Source organism: Xenopus tropicalis, chromosome 3 (genome assembly GCF_000004195.4).
Source record: "Xenopus tropicalis strain Nigerian chromosome 3, UCB_Xtro_10.0, whole genome shotgun sequence".
NCBI lineage: Eukaryota > Metazoa > Chordata > Amphibia > Anura > Pipidae > Xenopus > Xenopus tropicalis.
In genome coordinates, this window is record NC_030679.2 from 138,640,560 (window position 1) to 138,651,267 (window position 10,708).

At 47.2% G+C, this 10,708-nt stretch overlaps 1 protein-coding gene across 4 annotated transcripts in view; it reads right to left on the bottom strand.

Moving 5' to 3' along the window:
* The window catches only part of kcnt2l (potassium channel, sodium activated subfamily T, member 2 like), a 62,237-nt gene extending 53,656 nt beyond the window's left edge, over positions 1 to 8,581 (bottom strand). The window contains exons 1-2 of one of the 4 annotated variants that reach the window (XR_001924274.2): positions 6,618 to 8,578; positions 6,230 to 6,414 (exon numbers count right to left, since the gene is read on the bottom strand). Coding sequence is in view for 2 of the 4 variants with exons in the window: in XM_012953117.3 (XP_012808571.1) it covers positions 6,230 to 6,315 (86 nt within the window). In the remaining 2 variants the exon portion in view is untranslated. Of the gene's footprint in view, positions 1 to 6,229; positions 6,415 to 6,617 lie in introns of all 4 variants that reach the window. The other 3 variants (XR_001168938.3, XM_012953117.3, XM_012953119.3) reach the window with 3 other exon arrangements.
* Between the last annotated feature and the right edge of the window lie 2,127 nt (positions 8,582 to 10,708).

Below are 10,708 nucleotides of genomic sequence, written 5' to 3' on the forward strand. Positions count from 1 at the left end.
TTGTTCTGCCCCAATAAGGGGTAATTATATCTTAGTTGGGATCAAGTACAGGTACTGTTTTATTATTACAGAGAAAAGGGAATCATTTAACCATTAAATAAACCCAATAGGGCTGTTCTGCCCCAATAAGGGGTAATTATATCTTAGTTGGGATCAAGTACAGGTACTGTTTTATTATTACAGAGAAAAGGGAATCATTTAACCATTAAATAAACCCAATAGGGCTGTTCTGCCCCCAATAAGGGGTAATTATATCTTAGTTGGGATCAAGTACAGGTACTGTTTTATTATTACAGAGAAAAGGGAATCATTTAACCATTAAATAAACCCAATAGGGCTGTTCTGCCCCCAATAAGGGGTAATTATATCTTAGTTGGGATCAAGTACAGGTACTGTTTTATTATTACAGAGAAAAGGGAATCATTTAACCATGAAATAAACCCAATAGGGCTGTTCTGCCCCCAATAAGGGGTAATTATATCTTAGTTGGGATCAAGTACAGGTACTGTTTTATAATTACAGAGAAAAATGAAATCATTTTTAAAAATGTGCTTATAATGGAGTCTATGGGAGATGGCCTTTCTGTAATTCGGAAATTTCTGGATAACGGGTTTACGGATAAGGGATGCCATACCTGTAATTGTAAAGAATTTTTCTTTCCGCAGTTGCTCTCTTCACCCCCATAGATTGGGGTATAACATAAAAAGCTATATTGTTATAGTAGAATGTGTTTTTTATTAGGCTGCAGCCTATGTCAGTAGAATTTTTTGAAAGAAAAAGCTGCATTATTTGTAAAAAGAAAAACATTGTAATTTGCAGCCCTAAATTACACTTTGGACTAAATTAGCCTTGATGTCTGTGTATAAATATATAAGAGGCCAATACAATAAGCGTACGACTGGGTACCCAGGGCCCACCAGAACTGCCACCACTGGCCAAACAAGTGGCCACCCACATGTAAGTATATATGCACACCTAACCCCACCCTCTCCTAACTCGGGCCCAGTTCGATAGGAGTACCCAGCCCACCAATGGCTGACGTCATCAGCTTCAGACACTGCGACTATTGGGTTGAGTCAGGGGTGTTTGGGCCAGAATAGCCCAGGGTTGGACTGGGCCACCAGAACACCGGAAAAAAACCTAGTGGGCCCTGGTGGCCCAGACCCAATGCCTGTTGCCGCTCCCCCAGCTGCCGGTGTTCTCCCCTGATGCGTTTCACATATGTGCGCTCAGGGGAGGAAGTCGGGAGGGGGCCCCTGTGGGGGGTTAGGGGGCGCGTCGAGGGACGAAGCAGGGGACACGGTGGGCCCTGCACCACCCAGTCCGACCCTGGAATACCCCAAAAGGACTGGGCCCACCAGGGTTTTTCCTGGTATCCCAATGGACTAGCCTGACACTGGAACCAATAAACTCTCTGATGCTTTATTCAACAGTAGATCCTTAATAGATCACATTAGCATGCCTTGAATACTAAGAAATAATATTGATTTTCGATACATCTACCCTTTAGTACCAAGTAGATCCTGGGACTGGTCATATTGACAATTGGAGTTAAGAAAGAACCATCCAACTTGGAGAACTTTTTCCTGCTTTTTATGGATCAGCTATACGTTGGGCAGGATTTTCTTGGACCCAGCAAGCAGACACAGAGGTTATTGGGGTGGTATTCCCCTGTTGGGGAACAGTTATCCTCCATTAGAAGCAGAGGCAGATATAAAAATCATGCACCCATAGAGTGGGGTCACCCCACTGGTGATTGGGCAAGTGGGAAATTCCAGTCCCCAGGAGATGCAAAACGCGGGTAGCATGACACCCCAAGATTAGATCTGGGCCTGATTAGAAGCCTTTTTTTTATACCCATCTAATAGAAATTAGAAGGTCCATCTCTCCAATTAGAAAATGGCCTCATTAATTGCTTCAGTTTGTGTAAGACAATCACACTTTCCAGGACACAGACCCGCAGATAACAAGCTCTCCTCCCATTAGCGCACCCAACTGGTATTAAGCTAACTAGCTTCGTGCATGGCAGGTCACACCAGCTGCAGCCTGTCAACATCCGGAGTTTGCCCAGGGATTATAAAGAGGATATTGCTCGTTATTTGTCTACATATAATCTGCAGGCTTTCAATTACAGATCAGAAATATAAAACCATTTAGTCATATTCACAAATACGTTAGGGCTATCCATGCATTAACTCCTAGGCCTGAAATCTTTCCGTCAGTATCTGCATTTATATTTACCCACACAGTCACATACAGGGGCAGTTTACAGCGATATCTGTGAATTTAACAATATACAATGTCATATACAATGTTAACATTTTATTTGTTTTTATTACAGTTATACCCAAATAGTGCAGCCCCCTATGGTGGGAAAATCCATTAACATTAGTGCATTTGTATAAATCCTTTCTATTACAGTTATACGCGGCGCCGCCCCTCTGTAGAGGGATTCCGGTAATATCTGCGCATTTATACGCCCCCTTTCTATTACAGTTATACGCGGCGCCGCCCCTCTGGGGGAGGATCCCAGTAATATCTGCGCATTTATACGGCCCCTTTCTATTACAGTTATACGCGGCGCCGCCCCTCTGGGGAGGGATCCCAGTAATTTCTGAGCATTTATACGGCCCCTTTCTATTACAGTTATACGCGGCGCCGCCCCTCTGGGGAGGGATCCCAGTAATATCTGCGCATTTATACGGCCCCTTTCTATTACAGTTATACGCGGCGGCGCCCCTCTGGGGAGGGATCCCAGTAATATCTGCGCATTTATACGGCCCCTTTCTATTACAGTTATACACGGCGCCGCCCCTCTGGGGAGGGATCCCAGTAATATCTGCGCATTTATACGGCCCCTTTCTATTACAGTTATACACGGCGGCGCCCCTCTGGGGAGGGATCCCAGTAATATCTGCGCATTTATACGGCCCCTTTCTATTACAGTTATACACGGCGCCGCCCCTCTGGGGAGGGATCCAAGTAATATCTGCGCATTTATACGGCCCCTTTCTATTACAGTTATACGCGGCGCCGCCCCTCTGGGGAGGGATCCCAGTAATATCTGCGCATTTATACGGCCCCTTTCTATTACAGTTATACACGGCGCCGCCCCTCTGGGGAGGGATCCCAGTAATATCTGCCCATTTATACGGCCCCTTTCTATTACAGTTATACGCGGCTCCGCCCCTCTGGGGAGGGATCCCAGTAATATCTGCGCATTTATACGGCCCCTTTCTATTACAGTTATAAAGGCGCCGCCCCTCTGGGGAGGGATCCCGGTAATATCTGCGCATTTATACGGCCCCTTTCTATTACAGTTATACAGGCGCCGCCCCTCTGGGGAGGGATCCCAGTAATATCTGCGCATTTATACGGCCCCTTTCTATTACAGTTATACACGGCGGCGCCCCTCTGGGGAGGGATCCCAGTAATATCTGCGCATTTATACGGCCCCTTTCTATTACAGTTATACACGGCGGCGCCCCTCTGGGGAGGGATCCCAGTAATATCTGCGCATTTATACGGCCCCTTTCTATTACAGTTATACGCGGCGCCGCCCCTCTGGGGAGGGATCCCAGTAATATCTGCGCATTTATACGGCCCCTTTCTATTACAGTTATACGCGGCGCCGCCCCTCTGGGGAGGGATCCCAGTAATATCTGCGCATTTATACGGCCCCTTTCTATTACAGTTATACACGGCGCCGCCCCTCTGGGGAGGGATCCAGTAATATCTGCGCATTTATACGGCCCCTTTCTATTACAGTTATACACGGCGCCGCCCCTCTGGGGAGGGATCCCGGTAATATCTGCGCATTTATACGGCCCTTTTCTATTACAGTTATACACGGCGCCGCCCCTCTGGGGAGGGATCCCAGTAATATCTGCGCATTTATACGGCCCCTTTCTATTACAGTTATACAGGCGCTCCCCTCTGGGGAGGGATCCCAGTAATATCTGCGCATTTATACGGCCCCTTTCTATTACAGTTATACACGGCGGCGCCCCCTCTGGGGAGGGATCCCAGTAATATCTGCGCATTTTATACGGCCCCTTTCTATTACAGTTATACACGGCGGCGCCCCTCTGGGGAGGGATCCCAGTAATATCTGCGCATTTATACGGCCCCTTTCTATTACAGTTATACGCGGCGCCGCCCCTCTGGGGAGGGATCCCAGTAATATCTGCGCATTTTATACGGCCCCTTTCTATTACAGTTATACGCGGCGCCGCCCCTCTGGGGAGGGATCCCAGTAATATCTGCGCATTTATACGGCCCCTTTCTATTACAGTTATACACGGCGCCGCCCCTCTGGGGAGGGATCCCAGTAATATCTGCGCATTTATACGGCCCCTTTCTATTACAGTTATACACGGCGCCGCCCCTCTGGGGAGGGATCCCGGTAATATCTGCGCATTTATACGGCCCCTTTCTATTACAGTTATACACGGCGCCGCCCCTCTGGGGAGGGATCCCAGTAATATCTGCGCATTTATACGGCCCCTTTCTATTACAGTTATACAGGCGCCGCCCCTCTGGGGAGGGATCCCAGTAATATCTGCGCATTTATACGGCCCCTTTCTATTACAGTTATACGCGGCGCCGCCCCTCTGGGGAGGGATCCCAGTAATATCAGCGCATTTATACGGCCCCTTTCTATTACAGTTATACGCGGCGGCGCCCCTCTGGGGAGGGCTCCCAGTAATATCTGCGCATTTATACGGCCCCTTTCTATTACAGTTATACGCGGCGCCGCCCCTCTGGGGAGGGATCCCAGTAATATCTGCGCATTTATACGGCCCCTTTCTATTACAGTTATACACGGCGGCGCCCCTCTGGGGAGGGATCCCAGTAATATCTGCGCATTTATACGGCCCCTTTCTATTACAGTTATACAGGCGCCGCCCCTCTGGGGAGGGATCCCAGTAATATCTGCGCATTTATACGGCCCCTTTCTATTACAGTTATACGCGGCGCCCCCCTCTGGGGAGGGATCCCAGTAATATCTGCGCATTTATACGGCCCCTTTCTTTTACAGTTATACAGGCGCCCCCCCTCTGGGGTGGGGCATATCACCCTTATTTAAAGTGGACTTGATCTGAAAGTCTAAAGGTGGCCATACACTGTATGATCCGCTCGTTTGGCCGAGCAAGCGGAACTTCTCCGTACCTATGGGTGGGCTATTGGGCTAATTCAATTGTTTGGCCCTAGGGCCTAGCGATCAAATTATAAGGGCGGGCATAGACACCATTGGATTGGGGACCCTATCAACAATGTGGTCCCTGATCTGATGGAAAAGTCAAACCTGTCTGATCCAGATCTGCCCAATTTTAGACCAGATGTTGGTCGTGGAGGCCCATTGGGGGTGCCCATACACTAGTTTTGAGGCAGTGATGGCCAAATACTAGTGGTTTCATTTAAAGCTATGATGGGCAGTATGGAGGAGTAGTGGGTAGTCTCGCAGTGCTAGGGTCCTAGGTTCAATACCAGCCAGGGCACTGTCTGCAAGGCATTTGTATGTTCTCTCCATGCCTGTGAGGGTTTCACATATTTTGAAAACATGCATGTAGTATAACTGGCTCCTGATTAAATAGACCACATTGTTTGTGATGGAGACATTAGATTGTAAGCTCCACTGGTGCAGGAGCTGATGTGAATGAAGAACAGTCTGTGTATATCTCTGCAGAATATGTTGTTGCCATATAAGTAAATAAAAATAAATGCTGATATTCTGACATTATAACAAATGGTCTCCAGTTTTATTGTGCTGGGATTTCTGAACTATTTGCCTTAGTATTCTGCCTGTCTCCAGCCTGAGATATAAAATGCCGTCTGCTTGCAGAAAGCAGATTATTTATTGATACGATTTTTTTTTTTGCCATTATGCATCTATTTATTCAGTCCCTCTCCAATCCATCTTGCAGCCTGTCATTCTGTTGCTAGGATAAGTGGGACCTCAGCAACCAAATAATAGTTTAGAGCGCTGGAACAATTATTAAATGACAAATAATAGAATCTCATATCTCGTGCAGAATCCTACTGTCTCCAGCATAGGGTATTACGTAATATAACCCTTATGCAACACGTGGCTAAGTAAATATAAAGTGAACATGTCAATCAAGAGAGAAAGCCGACTAGTATTTAGGTTGGTGAAAGATACTGTAAAGGTTCTTTTAACGCTTTTTTTATCAGCAAGAAGTACTGCCCCCCTCACTGACACCCTTACCTGTCATCCTGTTGCCAGTCACCCATCAACAAGTCCCGAAATCGATAGCGTGGAGGCAAAGGTTGCACATCTTTCTCCAGCTCCATAGTAATGATATTCTCTTTCCCCTGCAGAAACTTTTCTATGATCAGGAGGTCTGATGCTCTTCGGGCTCAATCAGCAATGTCCATTCCTTGAAGAAATGTCTATTAGAGCGGAAAACATTGTTTTTATATTAATAGCAAGGATCCTACCCCCTCCTTCTTTATTGCTTATTTCCAGGCACTGCCCCCACCCTTAAATTAGCATTTTTGTTCCCCTTTAAAGAAGCCAATGGTGATCTGGCAGCAGGATCAAAACGTCTATGGGACATACGATGAAGAGGAGAGAGGGTTAACACATTACATACCTGTAGGAGTTGGGTGCTGCAGTGAAATACAGCAGTTTGGGTCTTGTATCTGCAGGAATAAGCACCACAGATCAGGCATTTCTCCAGCGCTAATCTTTACAACATTCTTTTTGTCGATGAAAGTTCTTTAGATCCTAATTCCTTTGAGGGTGTCAGTGCGTTTAGGGGAGATGTTCTCATTTAATAAGCTTGGAGTGGTTAATGCCTGCTGTGAAGATGAGTTAAGGAAACAAGAGAGGGAGAGCAGCCGGCAAAGTCCATAGAGATATATGCCCAGCAAGAGAATGGAAGATAAGTGCCTGGTCCTTGCTAGGACCAGTATATCTCTATATATGTGTAATATGCTTGGCTGTAGAGTTGCCGGAAAGGAGGGGGGAGATGGAGGGAGGAGGGAAATAGGAAGACATTAAAAAGAACGGTGCTCTTTATTCTGAGAAAGCTCTTAGAAAAGAAACGGAAAAAAAAGAGAAATGACAGAATGAATATAGGGAGGGAAGAGAATAGAAAGATGAGAGAGATGCCAGTGACAGGGAGAATAGGCTGGAGTGGAATGCACAGACAGGAGAGAAAGACAGATATAATGAGAACGTGATGTATAGGAGAGATATGTGAGGGGCTGGTAAATTAGGGCAGTTATTCTGAGGGTGAGGGATTGGGAGAATTATCCAGTATAATAAAGAGAAGACATTACAGTCAGGAAGATATAGAAGGAAAATGACAGAGAGATAAGTATGAGGAGGAAGAGGAGCCCCTGTAGATAATCCCTAGAAGATAAACTGTGTGAGTTGGCGGGATAAAGACAATGTCGTTGATACTGTTTTGGTGGCTCAGGGAAAGCAAGTGACCTGATTGGTCCTCGGGTTCATGTGTCAATTCACCGCAAGCCTTAGCACAAATAACCGCCATATTGATAATGTAAATAAAATAAATAAGTCCCTCCTCCTTCCATTTCAATCTCAAATCAAGCAAAAATCGAAGTTTTCCACAAAAGTCTCTGCAGAAGAATTAAAAATGATTTATCCGGACTGATGGTGTTTTCTGCTTAGGGCTGTCTCCTCCTTCTATAAAATAGAAACTTTGATACAAAGGGTTAAGTAAGTCAATATGAATAACGTCTCTATAGTCCTCTCTATAGCCTATAGGAAAAACTGGAACTGACGTAGGATAAAGGTTTTTTCTCTCCGGTAATTAAATGTTTTCACATGATAAACCTGAAAATAATGTTTTTTTAATTACTTGAATCTGACCCAAAATGTGATATTTTTCCCAGAATTCCATTTTGCACCCTAAGGTGACATTGGAGGGTTGTTGGTAAGGCTGGGGACTGTCCTACATATTTGCCAGCAATATACTTTCCACTAAATATGTAACACCCCATGTTTCCACCCCTGCCCAGTTCTACCCCTGATCAGCCCCAATCCCTGTTCCCATCATAGCTTTCCACCAATCTGCTAGACTTCTTTCCAATGAGTTATCCATTTCCCACCATCTGCCCCCTTGCATCACTGCCCCACACACTGTTTGCCCCTATACCTGGCTGCTATTCACTGGCCTTGTTGGTAAAACACTATGAAAGGCTGGGGTATGTGTAATAAATTTACCAACAGTACCACATAACAGTGTCATTCCCTTGTGTTCTGCCCCGGCCCTCTCACCTGAGCGATGATCTTCTCCAATCCCTGCTTCCATTTTAGCATTAAACCCCTACTCTGCTGGGCCCTGCTCTGATCCAATCTCCACCCAATAACCCCCCTATGCCATTACACTGCTTCCTTATATCACTGACTGCCCCCCGGTACATCCCAACCATATCCTTCACCTAGGGGTGGAGCCTTTGGTTATACTGGCTAGGAAGGAAATGGGATGAGGAAGTAACATTAGGGCTGGGCCAGGAGTGGGTGTGGCCATGATGTAAAGAGATGGATTGAGGAAATGGAGGGTAGGGCAAAGTTATAGAGGTGGATTATTGGGGTGAAAGTAACTTTGTACATAATTTATACATAATGCATTCAGGAATTAAAGAGAACCAATCAATTAAAACATTGTTTCCACCCACCAGATGCCCCAGTGAGAAAAGCCCACACTCCCAGGGGGGGACGCTAATATTTTGTCCAAAAACTGTTTGTAGCCAGTGTTATGCCAGCCCCCTGGGGAGGGAAATCCCAGTAGCGGCAGTGGATGCGCCCCCTGATCTTAATTGACATGCATACTCATAGTGAGAGCTGGGGCACCCCAACATGGCTGCCTGCATTAGGAATTCCCTCTCACTGCAGGTACCACGGCTGGGCTGGCTACCAATGTACTAGGGGGGCACTGCTGGCTACCATTGTACTAGGGGGGCACTGCTGGCTACTAATGTATCAGGGGGGCACTGCTGGCACCAATGTATTAGGGGGGCACTGCTGGGCTGGCTACCAATGTATTAGGGGGGCACTGCTGGGCTGGCTACCAATGTATTAGGGGGGCACTGCTGGGCTGGCTACCAATGTATTAGGGGGGGGAACTGCTGGGCTGGCTATCATTGTACTAAGGGGGCACTGCTGGCTACCAATGTATTAGGGGGCACTGCTGGCTACCAATGTACTAGGGGGGCACTGCTGGCTACCATTGTACTAGGGGGGCACTGCTGGCTACCAATGTATTAGAGGGGCACTGCTGGCTACCAATGTATTAGGTGGGCACTGCTGGGCTGGCTACCAATGTATTAGGGGGGCACTGCTGGCTACCAATGTATTAGGGGGAGGGAACTGCTGGGCTGGCTACCATTGTACTAGGGGGGCACTGCTGGCTACCAATGTATTAGGGGGGCACTGCTGGCTACCAATGTACTAGGGGGGCACTGCTGGCTACCAATGCACTAGGGGGGCAGTGCTGGCTACCAATGTATTAGGGGGCCCCTGCTGGCTATCAATGTACTAGGGGGACCCTGCTGGCTATCAATGTACTAGGGGGGCACTGCTGGACTGGCTATCAATGTACAAGGGGGACCCTGCTGGCTACCAATATATTAGGGGGCCCCTGCTGGCTATCAATGTACTAGGGGGGGACTGTTGGCTGCCAATGTACTAGGGGGCCCCTGCTGGCTTTCAATGTACTAGGGGAGGGACAGCTGGCTACCAATGTATTAGGAGGCCCCTGCTGGCTACCAATGTATTAGGGGGGCACTGCTGGGGTGGCTACTATTCTATTTGGGGGCACTGCTGGCTACCAATGTATTAGGGGGACACTGCTGGCTACCAATGTATTAGGGGGACACTGCTGGCTACCAATGTCTGTGTTCCCTTTGTACTGATGGGAGGAGCCATTGGGGGAGTTGCTCTGGGGGAGGGGCATGGGAGGGGGGCCCCATGATTTCTGAAGGCAGCCCTGGTACCACATACAAGGGGCTTTTTTTGGAAATACTATTGGTTTCCCTGGGCTCTGTTAAAACACACCCCCACTGGGGGAACCCATTTTTTGATGATTGGTGCCCTTTAATGAATGAAACTCTAGATGAATGACAGTGACCTGTGAATAAAGAAAGTGGGAGAATCATGGAATGATTTATAAAAATGAAGGAAAGGGTAAGGGCCGAGGAAGGTAGAGGGAGCATGTAAGTGACAGTAGCACAAAGCAAAGGCCGGTCAGATTGGTATTCTGTGAGAGTAGGAAAGAAAGGCTGATTCACAGAGCCGAATGCAAATCCAGATTAGTATTCAGAGAGACGCTCAAGGCTGAGAGAGTGCTAGTCGATGTCAGATGTAAGACTGCCCGCAGTGAGCACCTGGCTTAGAGAGGGAGCACTTGTCCTATACTGAGATTCCGCCATACAGAGCCCACAGATGAACAGGGGCTAACAAGAGTTTGCTTGGGGGCACTGAGGTACAAAGAGACAGGAACAAGCTGCTGCCGGAGATGCTTCCAAGAGACAGCTCTGAGAGACTGCTTGTAGCCTTAGGGTAGTGCAGAGAGGGCAAATTATGTTAGACGTCTTAATATTAACCAGTGGTGCAGCTAGCAGGCAGACTTTGCCTTTAAATTAGCACTTATTACCTTGCAGATAGATATAAGCAACTTAGTAAATGATCTGCTATGGCAAACAGTAAGGAAAC